The sequence below is a fragment of the Anoplopoma fimbria genome, chromosome 9 (genome assembly GCF_027596085.1).
Source record: "Anoplopoma fimbria isolate UVic2021 breed Golden Eagle Sablefish chromosome 9, Afim_UVic_2022, whole genome shotgun sequence".
Taxonomy (NCBI): domain Eukaryota; kingdom Metazoa; phylum Chordata; class Actinopteri; order Perciformes; family Anoplopomatidae; genus Anoplopoma; species Anoplopoma fimbria.
The window spans coordinates 24,154,846-24,182,476 of record NC_072457.1 but is presented as its reverse complement, the minus strand read 5'-3'; the positions used below and the strand labels follow the sequence as shown (position 1 = coordinate 24,182,476).

General features: G+C 39.3%; 1 protein-coding gene across 1 annotated transcript in view; it reads right to left on the bottom strand.

Annotated features, from left to right (window-relative positions):
• prkcaa (protein kinase C, alpha, a) overlaps positions 1 to 27,631 on the bottom strand; it is a 138,382-nt gene that overhangs the window by 44,167 nt on the left and 66,584 nt on the right. Inside the window, exons 4-8 of the mRNA XM_054605313.1 lie at positions 20,070 to 20,181; positions 18,620 to 18,748; positions 6,140 to 6,296; positions 5,037 to 5,171; positions 4,079 to 4,172 (exon numbers count right to left, since the gene is read on the bottom strand). Coding sequence (XP_054461288.1) covers positions 4,079 to 4,172; positions 5,037 to 5,171; positions 6,140 to 6,296; positions 18,620 to 18,748; positions 20,070 to 20,181 — 627 coding nt within the window. The remainder of the gene's footprint in view (positions 1 to 4,078; positions 4,173 to 5,036; positions 5,172 to 6,139; positions 6,297 to 18,619; positions 18,749 to 20,069; positions 20,182 to 27,631) is intronic.

Genomic DNA, 27,631 nt, shown 5'->3' with positions numbered 1-27,631 from the left:
CCTTCACTTCATTATTCCAAGTAAAAACCCTACCTGTGCTCCAGCCAGAAAATCATATGAAGAGTACAAAGGAAAAACACATATTATAAATGTGGATGAGAATCATGACAATTTAAAGGGACAGTGTGTAGGATTTAGTGGTGAGTTTTTATATCACCCCTCCCTCTACAAGCGTGTCGGAGAAGTATGTACTCCTTCAGGTCATGTAAAAACGTGAATGGCTCTGTAGAGTCAGTGTTTGTTTTGTCCTTCCTGGGCTACTGGGCGGTGTTACATGGCGGAAGAAGAGGACCCATTCCATAATTAGATAAAAGCAGATCATTGTAAGCTAACGAATACACAACGATTCTTAGTTTCAGGTGATTATACACTAATGAAAAGATACTAATATATAATATATTCTATTTCTGCCAATATATCCTCCTAAATGCTACACACTGGTCTTTTAAAGGTGGTGTGGAAATCAAATCTTCAACTAAGAAGAAGAAGAAGAAGAAGAAAAGTCAATTTGAGGGTTGAAAAAAGAAAAGAAAAGAGGTTTCTTTGCAAGCACACTGATGAAGACCCAGTGAATGACACACAAACACAACCCCTCTACACACACACAAAACATACACACACTCACAGGAAAACAGTTGCTCATTGTTCTAATAAGAGGTCTGGTATTATTTATCAATTCAACACTGACATCTAGTGGTCTCAACTGTTTGTTTCTTTCTCCTTATCAAGCCAAACATTTTCCCAGTGGGAAATATTCCTGTAGTCCATAATTCCAGTAAATCTAAATGTGAAAATATGGCAAGTAAAGCTAAAACAAGTTCTAAGATAAGCGAAATTAATGACCATATACTCTTCTGCAGCGGCAATGATGATAAAGCACACACAATGTGGACAGTGACACGTACAGAATACAAAGACACATGTGTGGACGAATGTACAGCAATGAACTGTGAGCAGTACAGTGTCAGGATTTACTAACAATACTCTGAAAAACTCTGAGGAACAAGAAGCGGGGAAGACAGAGAAGAGTTCATATACTCTCCAGTGACACATAATTCACCTTTTCCCAAGGCTCAATGATCCGAATAAAGTGTACGGTAAAAAAGGGAAGCTGAAATTTCAACACTTCTTCCAAGAACAAAAAGGAGCAGTGACTAAATATCCATTTATCTAAGCAATATATTTTTTTTTTCTTAATATATTTTCTAAAAACCCATCCCACACCCAAAAAACTAATTGTTAGTAAATTGGATCTATTTGCAGTAGCTTAGTAACCACTTACAAATGATCAGACATGAGGTGAAGGACCATATCACCACAACAAGACAAGACAAGAGAGGAAAGAGGAAAGAGGAAAGAGGAAAGAAGAAAAGAAGGAAGGAGAGGAGAGGAGAGGAGAGGAGAGAGGAGAGGAGAGGAGAGGAGAGGAGAGGAGAGGAGAAGGGAGGGCTACCTTTAGACTAAAGGTAAATTGGCAATCCTGAGAGCAGGGGGGAAGAAGGGGAGAGAGGGAGAGAAACTCTTGCATTAAATATGACAATGTGAGACGGGATGAAGAAGCATTTGTACAGTATAAGTCTCACCAAGCACACAGGAGGGAGCAGGAGGCTGAGGGGGAGAAAAAGGGAGAGAACCACAGAGGGGTTTATGAAGAGGAAGAAGGAGAGAGAACTTGGCTCGTTCTCGAGGCCATAGAGTCCAAAAAGGATACAATGAGGTCAAGTGGATGATTCATTTTAAAACCTGAAACTTGTATTTATGTAAAGAATGTGTCATATGATGCTTAATAAATGTATAAGAGTGTTATCACACTTCTTGACATGAAAAAGAATTACAAAATGATATATTTTAATACATGTCTGTAGGTAATGACGGACATTAGAATTGCAATTTCTGTCATAAAAAGAAGGTAAAAGATAAGTTTTAAGATTTTATAATTTGTGGCATCTAAGGTTACTGTCAATATTTTCCATGGAATACAGAAAAGCATGAAATCCCTTATTGTATTGTTTTTTAGATTTACAATGATGCACAAAGCTTGATGAAAATTACGTTTTTTAGAAATTAACAAGGAAAATGTATTAAATAAACGTTATCGTACATTATCGTTATCGGACATTTAGGAAGAATAATGACAACCATAAGATGAACATTTTACCCATTATCCAAATCATTACCCACATTTTAATGACTATAGATCATTATGTGTACCTGTTTATATGTATTACGTGCTGAAATTTAAAATTATAGAGGCTGATTTTTTTATTTTATTTGGGAGAGTCAAGAGTGACCGTGGTTGCTGAAACACCCAAGCACAAGCATGTGTGTGTGAGCAGGGTGCTGTTGAACGGTTACACACAAAGCATCCATGATACCTCCCATTGTGGTGAATATTATGTACTTGTGGACCTGTTCCTATGGCAACCAAATGCAGAGAAGTTAAAGAAGGTCAGGCTCTATTCTGACGTTAATCAACACTCCCATCCTTCACTTCTTTTCTCTGTACTCTGTCCTCATGACATGATCCTCTCACATATGAAGATCCAAAATAACAATAGTCATCACTGGAAACAAATGTTCCCCATTCTCATGCATCCTTCAAAATATTGTTGGTTTTACAACCATGACCTTTGTGACGTTTAGCCTTGCCCTTCTTTCTTCTTTTGTCCACAACTTTCCACTCTGCTTGGCAGAAATGTCATGAAAATGAGCTGTAAAAAGACTTTTTTCCAGAGACCTTGTCAAGACCCAGACAATCAGAGGAGCTCAGCAGGACACAGCGATGCAGAGAATTGAATGAAGGAAAAGGCAACAGTGTCTCATCAGTGGGCTCCGCTGGAAAAGGGTCTTGTAAAATGTGTGTGTGTGTGTGTGTGTGTGTGTGTGTGTGTGTGTGTGTGTGTGTGTGTGTGTGTGTGTGTGTGTGTGTGTGTGTGTGTGTGTGTGTGTGTGTGTGTGTGTGTGTGTGTGTGTTGTGGGAGGCATTCTGTGAGATGAAGAAGTGTATGATTTACTTTTGATTTTATACAATCCAATACTGTTCATAAAATTCACTTTTTACTTTATGATTAAAAAGGTGACAAGATGATGGTCATCACTGAACTTCATAACCAATGGCTGAAAAGTTTACATTAATCCTCTTAAATGGAAATAGTACTACATTTGTCTGGTTAAAACTTCACTAAGCAACTTCAATATGAGTTTCTTACAAGTGCTCGAGAATATTTATGTATGTATAAATGAATGTATCATAGGAGGGGCTCCATTAATTACAAAGTCTGAAAAGCACTACACTAATGTTTAAATGTGACTGCTTGTAATAGAAAGAGAATGTATTATTGCTTTATAAAAAAATAAAAAATAAAACGTTTTAAAATGTTTTCAATCCCACCACATTTTAAATAACTGCCCCCGGCAATTAGGTATCATGACACAAACTCCTGAAATACTAGTTCCTAACATGTTGTGGTATCAGAACATCTCTGGCCTTCTGGCATCAAATAAGTCTTTGTCACAGAAAAAGTCTCTGTAGATTAAAAAAACAGACATATCAAAGGCTGCCGGTGGGCTGCTTTGATTCCATCCAGACACGAATCTCTCTGATGGAGGAACAAAACGCTAACAATAGGTGACGAACACACAACTCACATGTTCAAGAGACCGCACGCTGAGGAGGTCTTTGAAAGCTGCGGCTGACATTTACAGCTGTGGCTGAGGGGATGTGACCATTCGGTATAATTTCAAGCTCTAATACACATGCTTGTTTTAGAGTTTAGATTGGCTGGACCAGCCATGTACAAACTCATACTCACCACTTTGTAGTGAATTAAGGACAACGATGTCTGGATGGGATTAACAAGGTTAGAGTGACTAAAGGAAAGACCATAGGTGGCCTTAGCCACACAGCCGGGCAGAATACTACGTCATCGTCAACAACGAACAAGGTTGGCTGATATAAATATAAAGACCTGCTTTAATGTTGTAAAGACAAGATGTCAAGATAATAATTCAAGTCAACAAACAGACAGACGGACAAACAAACAAATGACAATGGTGAATATTTCAGTGCAATCGTCACCTCAAATTTCTGCCTGAGTTCCTCATTCCCGTCATCCTCCTCTGAGATGGGAACATTGTAGTACTCCCCTTCCTCCTGGCACAATAACTTATACCTGGAAGAGAGAAACAAGAAGAGGGAAGATGGAAGACACATACAGGGAAACATTCAGTTCAGTTCAATTTAACTACTCCACTTCAACTGAGGTTGACCTGCTGGGCCTTAATGTAGTTTATGGTAAAGCAGCCGTCTCTTTGCCTCTGAGGTTTTTGACACCTGCTTACACTTCATGACGCGCATATCCAGACAAAATCAAACACAACTGTCAATTAAATAAGTGAAACGTGACAATCTATTCTTCTTCTCTGGGCCAAACTGACTGATGGTTTGGCTCCCGGTGGCTGTCAATGAGTTCAGAAACAGTTATTATCCACCTGTGGGCCTTAGAGGGCGCTGTGCTCCTGAAGAGCTGTGATGTAAGCAACTAAGTTCACTGGATACAAAGAGGCAAAGGAGGTGAGCTTTATACACCTTCACTGCTGAACTGTTTACACTTGTGTTTCTTATGCTGCCTCTTTGAGCTTGTGCTATTAATATTTGTGACCGATATAGCTATTAGTGCTTATACAGGCAGTACAACCAAAATTATACAGTATTATATTATATTTTTGTCATATCATTTAATTGTGAATTAAGTGACAGATAGATTGAGATAAGTAAAAAAAAAAAATGCAAAAAATGTAATTCTCAAGGAGGTGAAACTTAAACGCTTGGTGGAAGAAAAGCAGCTGCTATTATTTAACAGTTATTTTGTTAAACAATACAACTTTTATGAAGTCTTTAAGTGTTTAATAACATATTTTAAAGCAGGAAAGTGTGGGTGAGTTTCATAGCTGCTGGGATTCAAACTGAAAACTACCACTGTGTGTAATTTAAAACCATGCGTGAGGGTCAACAGTAATATGGAGTCGAGCGTTACCAGCCACAGACTGGAGCCTTTATGAGCTCCGACACGCCGAAGGAGAGGGCCCCCATGAAGTCATTCCTAGTGGTCCGGTCCCAGTCCCACACCTCCACCGACAGCCTGCGGTCCTTGTCAGTCGCCTTCAGCTTGCTATGCAACACAGAGAGACGGTACACATGATGGTTATATCAGGTTTTTTGTCACAATTACATTTAAAATCAAATATGTTAATGATTCTAAAACTCTGCACTCAAGCGTTAAAGGTTACCATGTGTAGTAACAGTAGCAGAAGTGCTTATCTAAGTTGTAAAAGAGTTTTTAAAAAAAAGGATTTTCATGAATATGCAGAAAAATAAAAAATGCATTTGTAATTATTACTTTTTTAAGTACAACACTGACAGTGGTGGTAACATTGTTAGTTTCGTAAAACTGACACAGCGAGGTGCAGACCAGAGTAAGTTTCTATGTAGGTCCATAGATTAAAGGGTTAGGATGATAAATATAATATTGCATTTGGTAAAAATGAATCAGAATATGTTTGCTGCCAAGTAGGATTTTCACATACAGGGAATTTGCCAAGGTGTTTGGTGCATACAAGAAACTTAATTTTAAGAAGAAAAATAAATACAAGCAAAGTAGTGCAAAGTCAAACACATTAATAAAGTATAAAAAATGAACTAATACTATAAATGAAAAAAATACTATAACAGATATGTACACTCTAACAGTTTAAAAATCTATTTTGGGGAGTTGGGTATGATACAATATTGTAAGTTTTGTTCTTCCAGTCATTTATATTTGTCTTGTTAATTTATGTAAATGGTTAATTATTATATTCTGTCAAATAAATTGTAGAAAAAAAAATATATATATATACATATATTTATTTATATATTGGTTTTCTTTTTCTTATACTTCCACCAGCATAAGTAGTGGTAGAAGTATAATAATCTTATTAGTATCAACATTAGAATATGTATCAGAATAAATAGCTGCTTCAGTCACTTTTTTTAATCTACTGCTGACATTAACACTCATCTTTGTGTCACATTGTAATATATCCTAAAGTGTACAGTAGCATGTGGTTGGACAAAGGTGACAACTGGTCATTTACTCACAAGGAAAAGGTATCGTTCCATCTGGGGTTGAGGTTGGAGCGAATGGTTTTGGTCTTCTGCTTGGTCTCATGTTTGGGGTCTGGTACGAGCTTGAGCTTGACATACGGATCAGAGAGGCCATTGGGATCCATGGGGATCAGGTTTTTCCCCTCAGTCACTGATCGGGAGATAAAGAATAGGAGGATATTATTATTACGTATACAGAGACACAGTTTGACTACATAGTTTGTAAGTGACTCTGTAAAGCTATGTTCTAATTTGCACCGCTGAGTCTCCCTAAATGAGGTGCAGCACAGTGTTTCCAATACTCAGCACACTTATAACTCCTAATGAGCTGCTAGTTACCATACTGATACCTGCTGGATTAAATTAGCCTCGTTTGAACAGCTTAATGAGCATGCTGTCTTCATTCAAATTCTGTGCGGTTTATACAATACAAAGCGCGTTGGCCAGGAAGAAACGGATGCTTTCTTTTTTAAGCAACAGGTGAACATCAGTAGAATAAATCGCAGGTGTTCAAGATCAAATGGCGAGTCACGGCCTTTGAGGATTGCCGAGCCGTATAGGGAGCAAACGGAGGAAGTGTTATGAGAGCAGTGATTCAAACTTGCAGGCTGTGACATGCTTAAGTAGGCGAAGGCTCCCATCCTGTCCTCCTGTATTTAGCTGTTCAGTAAACAACGGCACACCAGGGACATTAGCACTCCATTAGCACTGAGCATTGGAGTGGTGCCAGACGTGAGCTACAGTACAGTGCACACACACACACACACACACACACACACACACACACACACACACACACACACACACACACACACACACACACAATACACACACACACACACACACACACACACACACACACACACACACACACACACACACACACACACACACACTGAGACGTACAGACATACTGTATTTATCTCCACATCACGCATCCCCAAAGTGACAGTGATTTTGCTTCCTTGCATCGCTAAACCTCAGTTTAGTCAGTCCACATTGGGCGCTTGCGCAGGGAAGATGCTAAATGACCTTTGACCTAGTGAGGAAGACACTAAGCCAGGAAGACAGTAAGACTGCACAAGAGAACGGCTAAACCCACGGTGTTAGCTGGAATCCTCTGAGTGAGATACAGTATTGATGGGATTAAGAGGGATAAATGAACAAAGTCAATGAGGGATTGTCACCACTGAGTTAACTCAGCAACTGTTGCAAAGGCCAGAGAGAACAACACCACAGTACGATTATTTTCCTCATAGGAGGCCACAAAAGTTAAACATTACAGTTTACTATTTATATTATGATGCTATTATGATTTCGGTGGCTTTTTAATAAGACAACATAAAATACCTTTCCCAATGTTTTCTTTAATCCCAGACCCTGTGGTGGGGGATTCAGGTGTTGAGCGATGGTAACGATGTGTGAAGTTATATGTGAGCTGCAGTAGAGTATACACACTCAGCAAGAGAAAGAAGAGAGACGGACAGACAGCAGCTTACAGAAACAACTGGAGGTGTGGGAAGGTATTGAGTGAACCCAAGCTGGCAACCCTCTGCCTCCTCAGAAATCCAATAGAAAAGTGTAAAGCCCGTCTGCAGGCCATAAAGAACAACTCGCTGTATGCTGTATTTGCACTTGAGCACGGTCTCATATAGATGCACTCTTCTCCAGAGAAGGGAGGACTGAAATACATTTGTTTTTTGGCCAGTTTCTTAGATGTTCAGATAAAATTTGAGCCCTGACACCTCTACCTCATTCCCATCTCTTTTCATTTCGACAAAAGAGGTGAAATGTAACAACCTTGGAATGGATGCTGATGTAAAACTGGCTTAAATTAACTTTAAGTACCTTTTTTCAACCGCTATACAAATAAAATGTATTATTATTATTATTATTAAAATTAATAATATCATTATTAATATCATGATAGTTATTATGGGTGAAAAAAACTGCTGGCTGCAGACATGTCGTAGGTTGTCTATCAGAAGAATAACTATAACAAAAATAAATAACAATTCATGAAGCAGTCTTAATGTCACCTTTCTGTCTTCAGATGTAATAATCTACACCTGCAGTCCAGCGGATAGATTGTTTTCACCCAGACAGTGTTTAACCTGGGTGATATTAATCTACATAGACAATCTACACATACAGTAAGTCACATATGTCAGATTTAGGTGCAGTTCTATGTAACATGCAATTTATGTACCTTCAGCTTCAAATACTTCCTTTAATTCCTCAGCTTCTAACTCTTGAGTCGTAAAAGGTAATGTTTTGAATATGTCCTACATGCCCGTCTGTATGCAAAGTCACAGCACCCAAATTACTTTTATAAAAAGCCTACAAACAGACATTGTTCAGTGGATTGAGCTTGAGGTCATGTAATATGTCTCAGTAATACATCAAGTTAAATCATCCTCAGCAGACTCTCTTTATCTCCAGTTATTATAAAGGTAAAAATTAAACAGTATTAACTTGATTATACGCTGGACATTTTTTAGGATAATATTTTTATACCAAATATACATATATGATAAAAAAATATATCCTTAAAAAGTAACAAAACTAGAGCTCAGATGGGGAAGGGAAATACAAATATAAAAAACAGTTTTAAGATAATGCATTTATTGACTACAGACAGGAGACTGCTACTGCAAACTATACTTCCAGTTATGACCAGTAAGGGGCATCCTAGACTGTCGGATTTAGCTTGGCTGGCACAGAGCGTTTCCTTCCATATTACTGTGTGGCACATAAACATAAAAAAGATGTGTGTGTAGTCTTAATCTCTTTCAGATGTACTGCAGAGACGTTCACTAACCTCAATGTCCAAGTTATCTGTGTCGCTGACAGTTCCTGGTAAAGTTCAAATTATCTTTGTTAAATGAAAAAAACTATTTTGTAGTTTATGTCTTAAGAGTGCAAAGTGCATAATGATTCCATTCATCTGTGTGCAGATTAATTTAGAAACACATGCATATGCAAAAACACACACACTGACAAACAATAGGACAAAGGAAGAGGGGGTTATATGGGTCTTGAGATGGTTGCCTGGATACCAAGTCTCCACAACTATCTTGGCTCGCATCTACACAGGAGAGTAAGTTCAAAAGTTCCTACAAAAAAACAGCTGGGACTCTGCTCTATGCAACCATACTTACTAAACGAACAACAACAAATAAAGGAGGAGAGATCTTTATACAGCCCTGCTAACTGTATAAAGTTGTACTCCTTCTTGTTGAGAAAACTAACGGTCACATGTGAGATAAGAGCTTCTAAGTCTCTAATGTTGCGTGTTGCTCATATCTTTGGAGAGGTTGAATTGTTGCACACCATCTAGGAGGCTCATTGTGATGCAGACTGAAATCCATTGGGAATCTCTTTCTTTTAAAAATGGGCCAACAGGCAGTTCATTTTGGCTTTGCAAAATGAGAAAGAATGAACAATGAGAGAGAAAAACAAAGAAGAAAGAAAGGCCAAGCAAGACAGGAAAACAAAGTGAAGCGATGAAAGGCAGAGGCATATATTTAAATGGTGTGAAGACAGTGTGCGACATGCTGAGAAGAGGGAGCTGTGGCAGGGCAGAGACAACAGACTGGGAATACCAATGACATGACTTCTGGGAGTCTGGCGGCAGAAATCACATAGAAACCAAGTTCAGCTGCTCTATGATCTCAACAGAGACACAGAAAGGAGGAGAGAGCCTGTATGTTTGAGTACGATGGAGGCCAACCGTAATGCTAAGATGGGTCTATTGAAACTGTGTGATATGTTATTACCCATGACAATAATAATCACACAGGGTCTTTAACTCTTTAACTGTCAGAGAGGGTTGGTATTTTTCACAGCCCTAGTTGGTTATTTTTCTCCACAATTTGTCACACATTTCAAGATCTGTTCATTACTGCATGCAACATATGTACCAGAAAAACCTGTTCATAGTGATGGGAGCAACCAAGTGTCCAAATAGGAACTCAAATAGGAAAGCAAATATTTAAATTACTTAGAGTTTATTATGTCGGGGAAAAAGGTTTTACAGGAAGCAAAAAGCTTAAGTTGTCGCATCACATCACAACTTCTTTTGTCTTTGTGTGTGTACAAATGGTTTACTTTCTTATTATCAAGTTGTTATAGGTGTATCTGTGTATGAAAACATTCCAGTGTGTTCTGAGGGCACAGTGACACGATAACCGAGCCGCTACATTGCAGTCATTCCTACGTTCTTCCAGGCGTTCACATAATGCGTGAAAACACACAGCCAAACACACACAGCCTTGTCTTCAGCTGACAGCAGATGACCCTACCTCAAAAAAAAAAAAAAATGGCGAGCCATGTTTGTTCTTCACCTCCCTGTGTAAATGCAGTCTGTGAAACCAGAGTGGCACTCCACCAACTCAGAGTAACTCTGTGCTCCTTTTACACCCCAATACTGAAAATGAGCAGCAGGACTTTTAGCTTTTTAATGTAGTATTACATCATGTGAATTTTCTGTATTCATTTATTTTTAATTTTTAAAATGTGCAGCACTTTTAGCTACATAGTCTGTATGAAATGTGCTATATATAAATATAGCATATTATTATTATTATTATTATTATTATTATTATTATTATTATTATTATTTTCAGCATTAAGGAAGTGGAGTGACCATCTTACCTCCAGTATGAGTAATTGGATAATCTCAGCAAAATTGATTTATTTCTTTAAATTGGCAACATAATGTGGAATAAAAAAATAAACTGTTATATATACATATAATTTTTTAAAATGACAATATCTTTATTAGAATTGCAGTACTGTTGTGGTGGATCATATTTTCACTCCAAACACAAAGTTAGATAGCCAGGAAGTTCACTACAGAACATTAAGACGTGACAAACTGGCGTCCCATTGGCCAGCTCTCTGCAGTGGAAAAAGTGCTGGCGTCGGTACCGACACAAGTGCTGTCAGCTGCTCCATCTGAGCTCTGATTCATGGGGAAAATGACTTGAAGTAGATTTTTCTCTTGGCAAGAACCTGTTGGCTTTTCTGCATGATGAATCAGAAACGACAAAGAAATGGAAATGATTGCTAGGAAAGGGCTGAAGACTGGAAGCAGTAGCAATAAGCCAGCAGCCTTCAGAGCATCGGGCGGCGATTATCGATTGTCATCCAAACCCCAGATAGAACCCTTGATCCAACTCTGCCCTCCAGCAAGTCTTCCTTGGATCCAGGAAGCAAACAGTCAAAGACAGGATATCATTTGGTGTTTGAATGATTGGATGAATTAATAACTTACTGGTAGGTAACTCAGAAGTGATAAAGAGGCTGACTCTGCAGATCTGCATGCAGCACATAAAGAAACTAAATGTTCAAAAATTTGAAGAACTACAGAATTAAATAAAGTTGGCAAACTTTGACGTTTCACTAATTTACCGACTCTGATTGGAACTTTTAGCTCAACGGGGAAGAAGGGGTTGTATGGAGGATGTGCTGCGACGGTTAACAGCTGACACCCTAAAATAGCCTTAAAAAGTATGAGGTGATATAGTTAGAGTGAGATGATTGACACAGATATGAGGGCTGAAGGTGGGACAAACATATATAACTACTGTACAGTGTTGCTGCACAGGATATCGTACACAGGACGTATTTTAACACCTTATTAAGCTGTGTTGCAAAGTATTGTGGAACTGTTCGGTTCATCGGCAGTTTGTCCTACATTTCCCAGAATGCTGTGTAACAACCCGGAGAAAAAACATACTAAAGAATAATGTTTCATATACATTGAATGTGTTGTATCTAAGAACTGTTATGCTGCTCATTCTGTACACATGACATCTATTGCATTCTGTCCATCCTGGGAGAAGGATCCCTCCTCTGTCGTTCTCCCATAGGTTTCTTCCTTTTTTCTCCCTGTTAAAGTTTTTTTTAGGGAGTTTTTCCTGTGCCGATGTGAGGGAAGGACAGAGGATGTCGCATGTGCACAGATTGTAAAGCCCTCTGAGGCAAATTTGTAATTTGTGATTCTGGGCTATACAAAATAAACTGAATTGAATTGAATTGTTTGTTTGATTTCTGCCTGAGTTTCTGCAGACACCAGAAGTTACCATTAAAGTTTCAGTTAGATATTAATCTTCCAAGGTAGCAGCACTGTTGATATATATTTCTGATGTTACACTTTCTACATTTGGCCCGCTATCTACGGTGATAATTATGAAAGTGGCAGTGAAATAGACTCAGAAATGAAAGGGAGATTGTTGCTACAGCTACATCAGCCGGACGCTCTTAACAGTGTTTAAGAGTGGATTTTGTCTTTTTACTGTGAAGGACTGCTACACCTCCAGAAGAGTCCAAAAGTAAAATCTAGCTTCCCCTGATCCACCCACATCTTATATCTACTCTGTGCACCAATCTGACCTGCACACACCTACACCGCACCTACATATAAAACACATTGACACCTACAGCAGCATTAGTGTAACAAAATGCAGAAAACACATTTGGACGTTGAGGCAAGAGAAGAAAAGAAAAAAAAGGAATGACAAGGCTGAGGCAGAGTGAAGCGAGACGGGGAGCAGAGGGCTTGTTAAATGAGGCTTCTTCTCCAGAACTGGGTGAGTCAACGAGGGAACAAACTGAAATGTAATTATTACCACTGTCTCTCACACACTCCCAGAGGATCTGCATGAGGAAAGAATACGCACACACTCCTGCACACACACATATATACAGTATACACTGCGCTCGAAAAGTTATGAATCAGCTGTTATATTGATGTTTTTCTTCTTTCCTTCAATAATGACTATTTTAACAGAGACAAAACGAGTATCATAGACACCAAATGTGTTATTTACATTTAAAAATAGTTTTGGCCCCAAAAGAGGCAGAATAAAATGATTAAAAGTTAAGTTTAGTTGACGTCACCACAGTGTTACATGCCAGGGTAGAACACTGTTTTTACTGTTTTACAATTTGCTTACGAATGTTCAGAATTGTCCTTTCAATTGTCAGGCTGGTTCAGCCATTTTACAGAGTTTTCGTACAGCAACCCTTCATTCACAATAACATCCATTTGTAAAGAAGACCTTCTACGAATGAATAGCATGAAAGACAATTCAGAAATATAGAGAAAAGTCCTCTCTGCCATCTGACTGTAATGTATTCTGTTTTGCAGCAGGCAATTCCAAGCTTTTTGAGCGACAGTGTGCACATTCACATACACACGTGGATGAGGATAATTATGAAAAAAAGAATATTGACAAAAATGACAGAAATGCCTTCTCAGAAGTGTACACTAGATATATGCACTGAGTCAATGAACAATAGGGTTGCTGAAACCAACAGGAGGTTGGGTCCTCAGCAACAATGGACAGAGAGGAGCTGTGTGTCGGCTGGAATGAGAGGCGGAGGACGAGGTTAGCGGGCTACGTCCGTCCTTCAGACACAGAACTTGTATTTGTCTCCTTCAGCACCTCCCCTCCCATCTCGACTTCTCCCCAACTGACACAAACACACATCCTCGAAAACTTACTGGAAACTGCACAGATAATCTCTATGTTTCTGTGTGACTCACTATTTCATGGAGCCATCTCAGTGTCGCTGCCAGAGAATCTGTTCTCTGTTGGTCTGAGTGGAGTTCATGAGTGGGTCCATGTACGGGTTTAAAGGACAGCTGCTTCCCCTGGCAGACATGTAACTTCCTGTTCAACACTTTGGCTCTGGATATTGGTGAATCGCAGAACAGACAGGAGTCACTGGGTTGGATCCTTTTGCAGCTTCCCCCCCTAAAAGCACCATGTTGCATCGCTTATTCCAGGCATTTAAAGTATAAACATATTTTTGTTTATTGTAAATTTCTTTTTGGGATTGAAGACCTGTGTATGCCAGGCTAATACGTCAAAACAAATCCATTAAAAAGTCTGCATGTATGACAGAAACTGAGGAGTATCATTGTTTCATTCACAGTGAGATCATTATTAATCCAGTTGCGGATTTGGATGACAAATAGTCAGGAAAATATGAAACATGGGGTTTGTGGTAAAGATATATGAACCACGTAAATTTGGTTATGGGGTTATGGCTTTTTTTAAATGATATCTGCCCGTGCTTCTATAAAAATTTCATTTGAGTCAAGAAAGTTCAGGACATTGTGTGTGTGTGTGTGTGTGTGTGTGTTTGTGTGTGTGTTCATGTGTGTGTGCATGTGTTTGTGTCAGTACTTAAAGGTGCATTAGCCAATACCAATACTGAAGAATACAAAGAATCTGACGACTTTCCAGACCAGATGTCAGTCTGGCATTTTGCTCTTAAACCTCATTTGAACCTGTTTCATTTGACCTGGGGAACAAAAAACATCCTGACAAGCTAAATAAAATAGGTTTTGGTGTAATTCAGGCATATATCTTTCAGTTGACTCAGATGGCTCTAAGAAACCTTTTTAGTGTCTGGCACAGAGGAGTGGGATTTGTGTCAACAGCTTCACTTCTGTTTAAGAGCAAGTGTCATAGAAGGAGTTAGGCAACTTACACAAAAGACTTAATAAACAGACGAGAACCTCCAGGTCTGTGAAGGAGATGCAGAAGTGCCCTAAACTTGCAATCTTTCTAATGGCCATCAGGGGGCGACTCCTCTGGTTGTAAAAAAGAAGTCAGATCATATAGAAGTATGTGAGAAAATGTCCCTACTTATCACTTTTATTATTTATTAGCTAAGTAAAATTTAGTAAAAAATGGTCCATTTAGAGTAAAATAGACCATGAAGCAGGGTATGCTTTAGGGCGGGGCTACCTTGTGATTGACAGGTTGCTACCACGGCATTGTGGGGTCTGAGTGTTATCTGTGTTTTTGTCTTAGAATGTTAACCTTTTAAAAATGTGTTTTCAGTTCATTAAAGTTTATTGTAACATTTTTGATCGCCTAAAATGTCTTATTCAGCGTTCTGTTGTACTGAGCTCCACCCTCTTATGTCACTTCTGTTTGCAAAACAAGATGGCGACTGCCAAAATGCCAAATTTAAAGCCTTAAAACTGTAGTCCACAAACCACGGTGACTCATCCACGTCTTATTTGAAGTCTATCATAACAATTGAATCATTACTTGTTTCACATTGAAAATATAACTGCATTCCTTACTAATTATTAATATCAATACTTTGACAGGTGTATGGATAGAACCCAAGACATTTTGATTTATGGCAGCCAGCCTACAACTTGGATGTATTCACAGTTCTGCCCATCAACAGCCAACTTAGGCTCGGTCTCTACACACTACTTGTGGACAAAAATGCATGCACAAATGCACAGTCAGCGCATACATGCCCTAACAAAAGGATGTTAGTGGACGGATCCATGTAAAAGTGATGCAGAGTTTCCTCCTCACTGCCATCCACTGCCCCTCTTCCCCGCCAAGCACCTTCACCAATGGAACACAATTGTGCCTGGCAAGCGGTCTGCACAGCTAATGTAATCTATGATGCAATCTGGTCTGAGTGGGCTGGTATTGCTGGTACAGCAATTCCATACACACGCCTACAAGCGCACACACACACACACACACACACACACACACACACACACACACACACACACACACACACACACACACACACACACACACACACACACACACACACACACACACACACACACACACACACACACACACACACACACACACATGCAAATGACAACATGCCTGTTCACATCAGGAATTGGTTACTATGTAGCACAGATGGCCAGGAGTCTGCACTGCTGCAGGTGATAATGGTGGCTTCCTCTCCCTGGTGTACACACATAGACATTCATGTGAACCTGCGTGCGTACAAGTGTGAAATATATATATGCATACATTTTCACACATATAGCATGAGTTGACAGCAGTCTGGGGCGGTGCGCGTTTCAGCAAAAAACGAAAGCATTATCGGACTGGAATGTTTCTAAAGAAGATACAGCCTGTGACTGTGTGAAGAGGGTCAGTGCTATTATAGCCATGTTAAGCAGCAGGATGTTCTGAGTTCCTTGAATTTGTTGGAGAGCAGATGAAACAGAAAGTGGAAGGAAGGGAGGCAGAAAACATAGTTGCTTTTGTCAGGAATTCTATTTTGCAGTCTTCAGTATAACCTTAATCCTGTTCTTTCAAGTGTTTTGTTGTACTTAAGAGTATGTATTTTATGCTACAAATCTCTGTTATTTCAGAGGACATGTTTAATCAAGCCTAAGACTGGCCTGTGAGAGATGAATGCATGTTACGAGGTTCGACCAGATGGAGAAAGGAAAAACCATGGTCTCAGCCCAAAATCTAGAGTAAATATTTGTCCATTATCACTATGTCTTGACTTGACTGTGTTTAAACTACTGTCACTTTTTATGTATTTCAACAGTTGTCCATGAAAAACATTTTAGATTCTACATATCTATCAACTCCTGACAAACCTAGTTGGATATACAGTATTTAAAGCGATGAAAAAGAAAAAAATGCTCTGGAAAAGCAAATTAGTTTATGTGAGTTTGCTGAAGTTCAGAGACAGACGTTTGGCAAGATCATGCATGGTATTAGTCATCATTATTCATAATCAGGGCTTTCGTACACATAAAGTGTTCATCTATTTCTCCATTTGAGTTTACATTTTGCATTTTTCTCATTGAGGCTAAGTGTGACACAGATTAATGTGACATTAGAATTGGCTTGTGCGTGTGCAAACATGCTAATTATAATTATGGAGAGCAAACTTTAGTGTTTTTGTGGTTGAATAATGAGCACAGTACCGCAGTGAATGAGACAAACATGCACAAGTGTTTGTGTTAAATGTTTCACCAGTGCCCTGCACACATTCACTCTGGTCCTCCTGGTGATAATTTGATAAGTTAATAAGTCAGTGAAGTCCAGTGCGAGGGACTTGTGATCCACTGACCTCTGTTAACCGGCTAATTGAATGATTATTTGTCAGCTCCTTGCCGTAACTATTGTTCTATCAGATGTGCTAATGCACCGTTACAGCCGGGGGATTAACTGTACAGCATGCCTCGGAAAACACAAGGCAAAGTGGGCCCCTGAACCAAAATACACTGTTGTACCACACGTATTTACCGAATGAACTCAGAACCATGAAGATAGTTTGGCCATTGCGTATATACCACTCTTTATTTATTTTATAGAAAGCAATAACCATTGCTATGCTGTTTTATTCTGTTTAATCTACCCGTGTTTCTGCACAGACAGAAGGCTGTATAAACTTCTACATCATTGCTTCATAAACAGAATAAACTTGTGCAACCAGTCACTATTCATAACTGAGCTGCTCCAGCGATGCGGCATCCTCTGACAGCGTGAGGACCACACAGTTCCTTTAAGACCTCACTGCATGTTCACAACTGACAACTCTGCACTCACAGCAGAATCACACAAACAATGTTCATTCTGTGCTACTTTTAGCCGAGGACTCACAACGTCACAACAGATACATTTGACAGATTATGCATGAAATTATCTCAATCTCTCTTAACCACAGCTGCATGGTCTGCTATTATTTGCTCTCAGAGGATTATTCAACACCCTCTGCAGAGTCAACAATTCCATTCAGTTGTCAAATAATTTGTAAAATTGCAAAACTGAAATACTTAAGCCTATATTTTGTTGAATGCATTGTATTTGGGAAACGACCAATGCCTGCCAAAGATAAATAAACATGGGATAAAGGGTAAATAAATAAATGGAACATTCATAGAACTTTATCCAAAACATTAACGTATAGATTGGACGTGGCTGATCCGACAATATTAACAAACGGCTATGAGAAGATTTCTAAAGGATTTGAAACACCTCCAAAAGAGTACATCACCGTTGATTACATCACATTAAGTAAATGCTATAAATAGTAACTCATTACATCCTTTTCCCAGCCCGGTAGGCAAAGACAGGTGTGTCATTGAAACCGCAGGCATTAGCAATTAAAGTGGCTGGCATGGATCATGAGGAATAGCCTTCTATTGAATAATGGTGAGACGGATGATTGTAAAGCCACGGCCCGCTTAGAAGCAGAGCGCTCGGATCCCGTCTTTGTGCGATTCTGATGAGACTTAAATAAATGTATCAGGTGTTTCATTTGCTCTGCAGAGACAATTCAGTTACATCAGAAACTCCAGCCAACATGGAGCAAGTCGTGACTGTTTAAAAAGGGTAACAGCACGAGGCCCACGCAGCGGACTACATATTTGGATTGGGATTGCCTTCCAAGTGTGTTGTAACTGTGAATGTTTTTTTTTTCTTCTTACAGGATAATGTTAAGCATGAGAGGTTAAATCGATCTGGGCAACAAAAGGGAAAAGCCTCTGCAGGGTGCTCAGAGCTGCTAGTCCCAAGGCCAGCCATACCGTTAGCAGTTGAATTCACTTCTCTGATAGCAGGGATGGACACACATATACACACAAACACATATTTTCAAGCCCATTAACTTCAAGGTGTGTGCTACTAGAGAGGGGCAAGTTATGAGGCCTACCTGTGACCTGCAGCTTGTCCCCAGTGACCTCACACTTGAGGAAAAGACGCCCCCTCCGTTCGGTGTAATCCATTCCACACAGACTGGGCACGTTCATAACACATTGGTTGTGGACATTCATGTCGCAGGCTGGAGGGGCAGAAAGGAGATGAAAGACATTAGCAAGGAGGGTTTTCATATAAATAAAGATTAGCCTAATGCAGTTGATGCAAACCAAACTGAAAGGCTCAGGGCTTTCTCAGAAATGACTGAAAAATTGAAGCTGTTGTGAAGAACATGCCTATGACAGTTTAAATAAAGTTGAATGCATTTCATATTTCATTAAAAAATACAGCTATGATCTTCAGTTATGGTAACGATTCATGATGTTAACAGAATATCTGTGTTCACTAAAGCATCATATTATAAAAGCAGCGCGTGCAACCTCTTACGGCTTAATGTTCAAATACAGTAAGCTGCTTTATAAATGTCTATCTTTGTCTACTGTATATTAGAAAACATTTCAATTTCATTCCATGCGTTATACATATGGGGCATAATGTCAAAGGTTGTTTTTATGAAAGCTGTGTGAAAGAGGATATAACAAGGTTATGACCCAGATTCAGCCCTGTGATGTCATGCATACATGGCATGTGTGTCAGCCAGCTGAAGCATCCTGTCGTGGATTGGGAACAGTTAGCGTTGGTTACGTCATCAGGCCACAGAGCCAGCAGGTAAGGGATTAATAGAAAAAATGGCCATGCTGCTACCTTATTCTTTATGAGAACAATTTGAGTCACATGGTTTACCAGTGCTTAAAAATACTACAGTGTAATCTTTTAGCGGCGCGATTGATCTGCCGAAATAATTTGACGCTCCACGTCTCTATTTATGTACACCCTGGAGCAATCATTAGGCATATCTGGTGGTCTGTAGCAGGTGGAGAATAATGTATTTAGGAGCTCATTAAGGCATTCAGACTAATCCACTAACACAAGATTAAAGTGAAGACGAGGGAGGAAGGGATATTAATAAAGGCGGCCTATTCATGGTGCGGGGAGCATAGCTGCAGACTGAAAATAGATGAGGAGTGAGCTTAATGAGTGGAAGTCAAGGAGGAGGGGAAATACACAAGTCTGTGATATTCAGTGAGATGGAACAGTTTCAGGAGGCTGATAATGCACATAATAAAATGTCTCTGAAACAGAAAATAAGTTGTGTAGAGCCACTTACAGCAAACTATTATTTTCCCATGTGTGTCATACTTAATCCTCATTGACCTGTACAATAGAGTAGTGGAGGATTGATTGTCCTTCTTCCTGAGCATCTACTTCCGGGTCCCCAACAATTGATACACAGAATTGGCATTATAAACTGATATTTATTAATGTTATACAATAACAAAATTGTAATATTTGAAACCCTCTTAAACGCTGATCGAGAGGTGGCAGGTATTAAATGAAGTACTCACAGTCACATTTCATGCCCTGGTGGATGAGGCCATACAGCAGGGAGCCACAGTGGTCACAGAAAGTGGGGCTCGTGTAGGTGTGGATCTTGAACTTGTGCTTCGTTCTGGGATCCTGGAAAAATAAAAAGACAAAAAAAAAGAGCCATAAAAAGCCTGAAATGATGACATGACTGAAAAAACAGATAAATGAATCAACATTAATTGGTTAGTGCTCTTAGGGCACATGCTCTTTATGTTATTAAAACCTGGACACTTGGAGGTTAAAAACACGGATTCATAACAATGTATTGAATAATTGTCTGACCTTCTGTTCAGCAGAAGTAATTGACAAAATATGGATGGATATGAAAGTATTTTTAACTAGTACTTTATTGTAAGTTTTACATATGTTTTTGTTAATTTTAGTTATTTTGTACATTTTACATTTGTAGAGCTGTCATAGTGTTTGGAAGAAGAAAAATAAACTGTATGTAATTGAATCAAATGGCAGAGAGAATTAGAATTACATCAATGTATACACTAAATTCTGAACAGGATGGGGGAAAAATCACTTTGTTGTTTATGGCCATAATTTCATAAACGTCTATCCTGCCTTCAGCCAACTTCGGCTGCATCCTCGGACACTTAGACACGTTGTTGAAGGAAAATGGAAGTTGTAATCATCCTCCTGCATCACAGGACCATTGTGTGTCACGGAAATGAAATTCACTCAGCAGACGAATCATTGCTTGATTGCCGACTGACTGCAATCACCGCTTCTTTTCTTTTCTTATACAACTCCAAGTGCTAGCCAATCAATCTAGTAAGAGCCTTTTATTAAACAACTGTTTTGGGGTTATCTTTCTATTTTCACTGATCACATCAGTGAGTGAGAATGGAAGTGTTTGTACTCAATGGGCTTAGCATTAAATCCAAGAGCATCAAAAATGGATATTTAATTATTACAATGACATGATTACATTGACTACCCAAATAGAGACTGTTGTGGAAAAGACATGAATATTTTGCTTCTTAATTTTTGATTTTCATTACTCCATAGAAACTCTTGTGAACATGTGAGAATGAGTGTGTTCTGCATGTGAAAGAGACACTGCCTGTTCTGTGTACTGGTTTGCTTTTGGCCATTCAATAAATGGTTTGTTCACAAATGAGTAAATAGTCATCAAAGCTATTGGAGCTTTTCACTCATCATTGGCCTCCTATTATCAAAGGTCGTTGCTCCAGGCTCTCCATTAAATACCATAATGATCAATCTGAAAAGCATTAGGGTTAAATGCAGAGTTCACTGCACATGTTTGTGTGCCGTTAGGTAGTGAAAAAGCTGAATCATGTCTTTGTTAAGATAACACGATTGTTGTTGGCTTCTGCTACGTTATGATTTAATAAAGTCCAGCACTCCAACCTTTTTGATTTTTTGATTTTGTTCTCACATGTTAAACAAAAAATATTTGCATGTTCACGGATTTGTTGATGTCAATATTAATTAAACTGCCAGTGGGTTATTCATAAAGAAACCACAACAGCAACCCCACACCCAACAAGTAAATAATGTATGACACTAACAGGAGAACATAACATGTAGGAGTTAACAGTCAACTGTGCTAGTTTACTATACTAGAGGACCTTGTGTTTTTATGGATTATGTACAATTATTTATGTGCAATATCTGCAGAATTGGAGAGGTGTAAAAAGGCCATACACAAGGCACAAGATGAAATGCATTAGGACAGAGAAACTTGTTATGTCAGATAAGCATTCTGCAGCATGTAGGTTAGCGGAAGTCTTCGTAGGAGACCGGGAGTGAGTTATCTGTCATGAATCACTTCCTGGAATCTATCCCCAAGTTAAAATGACATTAAAAAATGGGAAAGTAGTTATTCACGAGGTTGGCTAAGATTTGATTTCACGGAGAAATTTAGAAATAGTTTGCTGAATTGCTCTCTGCGCAAAGGATTTAGTAGTACAAATAATAATAGTAGTAGTAGTAGTAGTAGTAGTAGTAGTAGTAGTATACAGATAAACAAAGTATTTGTAGAGAGTAGTTTGTGGTGGATGAATGGGTTGATTTCAAGACTTTCACCCAGGCGTCTGGGATTTAAGTCCAGCTTATTCTTACACTTAGCTGACTTATTATTCTCTTGGTCATCTTTTTTGTATTTTCAGTTTCTAGTCACAGTTTGGTAGGTTTAAGCAACAAAAGTACTTGGTTAGGTTGAAGCATCAATTGGTTAGGTTCTAGTAAAATATACATATCCTACAGTGGGCGACATTTATATATACAGTATCTAATGTGTACCCAGGTCGGGTGCAAATAGCTAATTTGGCTACAAACACCTGGGTGCTTGTCTCTAGCATATACACTGTATGTAAATAACTATATTTGCTTTTTGCCTGGGTGCAAATATTATAGCTGGCTTCTGACACCTGGGTTCTAATAGCATCTGCCAATATTTTATCACCCATCAGTCCAGAGTGTTAATTGTGTTTTAATGGTGCTTTAATGAGAATTTGACAGGATGTAAAAAAAAAAAAAGGCTTGAATCTCCTCTTGCAGTTTAACGCTCACAGTTAAGCTATATTACTGCATCATGCCTTAACCATGTTTTATTCAGCCCATCAAATACGTTTTTAAAACTTATATAATCCAAAACAATAGTGGAGTTGAACCTACAGGAGAATGCAATGCATGCATGTAAAGTAATGAGATCATTTTCCGATTGTTAGCCATCACCACATATGTATAGTTATGCCTCATCTTTTGTAAAACTTGCTGATGAACACAATATTCTGACACTGTTATGTGGACTCGACATGTATTAAAGCCCAAATAAAACAACCCATCTCTTGTGTTAGGTTTGCATTTGTTATTCCCAGGCCCTACTTTACACTTTCGAGTAAAAGCAGAGCCCATCGTTTTATCCGGTGCTCATCATCACTGGCCAACGAGCCAGCATCCATTTGAAATATTTGGATAACTTGGATACTCGAATAAGGGTGAAAAAAAGAGTACAATTTCTATACAGTCAAAACAGGCAATGATGGGGGGATTCTTTAATTCATTCACAAATCAAGGGGTATTTCAGTGGAGTGAGCTGAACCAATAGCATGGCTTTAACTGAGTCTATTCCATTTGGCCCTTTGTGTGTCTCTGCAGAACATTTACAATTCAATAACATATGGTGTCAAAGCAAACAAATGGCACTGGGAACAAACTCTACCTTGAGTAAATATCTGTGGGTGTTAAGTGAATCAGGAAGCTTTTTTAAAAGATCTGTTGAACAAGCACAACCTGTTTTAACCCTGCTCTATTCTGCTGTACACTCAGCAGTGAATGGAAAAAGAGTAAATGTAAGCATATGCAAACCGACAGCATGATGCATATGTATGCATGAAGCAATGGCCCATATGGCAAATGTGACTGTTATTATATTTAGGTGTCAATTGAAGGTAAGTGTTATAGGACTGATTGATTACAACTCCACTGCAGCGCTGACATTATACAGTGTAGGGTCCCTGCCACATGCACGCACACATTCATTCATCTCGTGCACTCAACCTGCAGCTTATGAAGCACTCCCCTCTGAAAACTGGAGGACTGCCACTTTTCCAAGTGCTCTCCTGTTCATTCTCATATTGGGCTGTCCGGTTATTCTCTTCCAGAGTTGGAATCCGTTTAAGTGGATTTGCATTGAAAAAATGATCCAGGCTAGTCCATTTCTTTTTCATCTTTCACTGAACCTATTTGTAAGAACTCCTGTCTTTGTATTCTCTATAAAACAGGAGTTTCATCCTCCCAGGAAAGACAGAAACAAATAAGAAATGAATGATAGGAGCTTGACCCAGGAGGAATAAATCATCAGTAAGGGGAGCAGCATGACACGTATGTCGGTGAGAGCAGACAGTATCATACGGTGAGGCGCCACAGTGATCAATGTTGCTGTTTGCCATTTCAGTCAGTTTGACACTGGCCTCTGGTCTAGTGTAGCTGAGCCTCATTCAGGCTCCTCAGATCTTTCTTGCAATCTGCAATTTCACTGTCAGTCTGCACAGGCTTCACACCTCATATATTATAGGACAAAGAGAAATTATTCTTTTGTCCGTCTTCCAGGCGTCTATCCGTGATTGGTACAGTAAGTCCTGATGTGAAACGGAGCTGATTACATTTCAGCTGCCATAGACAAACTTGAATACTTCATTTGAATGCCTTATATAAAATTCTGATTAACATAAAAGTCAAGATATTGAAGGGACAGTAAGTCCAAGACTCTTTTTGTTTTTCAATCAGACATGAAGGAATTGAAACATCATCTTAATTGACCATTTTACAGCCGACAATGATTACGTCACTGTGCTACCTGGAGGTAAAACAAAGGAAAGACTGGAGGCGAACACTAATCACCTCAGAGTAGTGGCTTTAAGTTACACATTGAAAATGTCACACTGGGTGCCAGAATCGATATCACATACATTTGAGATGACAAACTGTGATTCTATGCTCTAGGGAGCTACAATATCAGTGAAGAGTTTCAGAGATGGAGAGAAAATGTTGCTCATAGTTTAGTTTAGCCTCCTGCTAACCTCCTCAGCCGTCACAGCAGAAGGTTAAACTGTTTGATTGACGGAGAGAAACTGAGAACTTCCTCAAGTGACACTCGGGACCCCGAAGAGTGAGTGGCTGTACATATCGACATAAAAAATAAAGCAACAAAACTGGCTAACCAGTGTTACATACTGTGTTCAGGTTATTCTGCCTTAACCTACGCCCTGCCTACAATAATACATTACCATGTTTGCTAACAGAAAGGCGTTCAATGACACAGCTAGGAGAGGGTGCATTTGAAAACAAACCTGGAAGTGACTTTGTGAAATGCAGAAAATCAGTGAATTCTGCATTTATTGGCAATATATAAACATTTGCTTTAAAGTAGATGTATATGTCACCAACAGTGGGGACCCATACTGTAGGTGGAGGCAAAGTATACACACTTAATGAATGACAATATAGTAAAACACTGTAAAATATGTCTTTACAGGAGAAGTTATAATAGATGATAAATACTGTACATAAATAAGCATTTAAAAAGTCCTTCTAGCTGTGGAAAACTACATCATAGTATGTAATGAACTATTTATTTAATGACTCTTTACCGCTTAAAGTAAAGTGTTGCTTTCAAAGTATTAAATGTAACATGATTCCTGAGAATCTCACAGCAACATGTCTCTGACTGCCAAGCCAAAGTCTTCGATGCTGATGGTCGGCTTATCTGAGACGTCCATCATCCTAAGGGTCTTTAAACTCCTCTATCACACGTGACGGTGTGAATGCACAGTAGATGCATAAGTAACACCTCACAGTTTGAGGCAAAACATAATCCACATCCAAACCAATCAGTTATTGAGAATCATGTCTGAGTTGAATTAATTAAATTGGGGTGTTAAAGAAAACATGTAGGCAGGATCTAGCTTTGACAGCAGGCCTGAAAAACTGTCTTTAATATCAATCACACTGTAACTGGAATGCTGTTAGAAGTGGTCGCTACGGTAGCCAACATATTTCTCCTTTTTGCCAAATCATCATTTTCATGGAGAGAGATGGGGCAAATGACACAAGCACATACAGTGCTCGTTGTCCAATTAGCAGCCCCGACACGCAGGCCAGCAGTCAGTCAGTGCGTCAGTTAAGGACAGATGAAAAAACAAGAGAGGTAGAGAGACAGACAGTAGAGAGGAAGAGAGAGGCTGAGCCAGCTCCACTTACTCATGTCCGCCCACACACAGCTGATCCTGAAGGATTATCCTCTTGCCCCCCCCCCCCCCTTACTTTGTTTCCTCCAGCTACATGAATGAACAATGGCGACTAAGAGCCACATTCAGCTGCAGATGGATCATGTATTTTTATCGACTGTCACTTCAGCTTTTGATGGCTGAAACATGACTTAAATGTTCCCAGACAATGGAAAATACTCTCAGTAAAAAAGACACAATGATGAAATGATTACAGGCCAACCAAGGTCATTTTGGCGAATCCACAAAAACATCCAGTCCCTTGAGCCTTGAGAGCTGCTTGACACGTGTCCGTCTGCCAGAATCTAAGAAGTGGTCAACCATAATCACAGACCGTGAAGACTGACACTTGGCCTCCTGAATAAGAATATGTCTGTAACGTTGTGGTTACACTTTTCTTTTCAGTGCGACTTTTGTCTTGCTATTATGCCAGGATGCACGTTGTCAAGTCTGCACGCTCCAAGTATGGACCTTGCTCGCGTTGGGTTGCGATCAACCAGACCACATGCCGATGTGGCCGGGCCCGTATTGAGTTCTGATCTCTGTGAGGTGTGGACAGCATGTGGGCACAATTTGGACAATTTATCAAACATAGGTCTCAATCATCTTCCCCCGCCAGACGGGAGATACTCCCTCTGAGTCGTGTGAAGTTACTGCTGATGAAGACCAAATATTTCCTGATTTTGCTGCTTTAAAATGAGAGCTTTTATATAACATAATTCCGCTGGACTTTTATTGTGAAGAATTCATTGGGAAATGTGTTGATCACAGAATAAGAGCTTTGTTAGCGGCTATTTCTCAATAAAACAAGTCAGGATCAATTCCCATTATTTAACCTCTGGGGACCATGATAACATTTCATGGCCAGCCGTCAAACAGTTCTTAAACTATTTCAGTGGACCAGTGCTGGACCAACATGGCCATGCATATAAACCCAATACTCCAATATTTTTGTATTTTTACGTCATAAATTATTTAAATGAATAATAAATAACTAATCATACTAGTATCATTTTCTGATTCTCGACCACTTGTAGCTCACCTCTCAAAATGAAAAGTCAACATCCAGCCTTGCAGGTGTAAAGTGTCAGCTATGACTGATTTGCAAGCTGCCATTTAAAGATTCACCAGGGCAAGCTGTAATGTGCACAAAATGAACCCTGTAAACGAGTACACATCACTGAGCACACTAGGTTGTCCATTAACACATCCTTTCTGGGAGCTGTGGGACGGCAGGGTCTACCCCGTGGCTCCCATCCCCTTTTACAGCCTAATTGGGTCTTAATGGGACATTCAAGACAGACTGGGTGGCGCTGCCTCAGCAGAACAGCAGGGGAAGTAGAGTGCCTCGCCAAAAGCAATGATGGAGTCAATCACTAGACTCAACACAAGAGGGCTATAATGGCAAAACAAAGCCAGGGGGTGTTACATGTTGAATGGATGACGCAGCAAGGAGGTTGCCCTTCAGCTGCCGTTAATATGGGAGCCAATAGGATTTCCCAGATGTCACATGCACAGACAGGCAGCAATTTAACATTGTGTTGTACGATAGAGTAGAATACTATCTTTATTTTACTATGTCTTTTCTTGCTGCTGGTGTACCGTTTTCAATGATAGCTAATCCAGCAAACAATCTATAGTTTGAGCTGGAATGAGTGCATCAGTATGCAGTGTATCCAGCTGCTAAAAAGAAGGATGGTGACAACTGTTTTGAGGTGAATTGATGGTGACTATGACCTTGATTAGGATGATAAGGGGTAAGCAGGCGCAGATGGGTT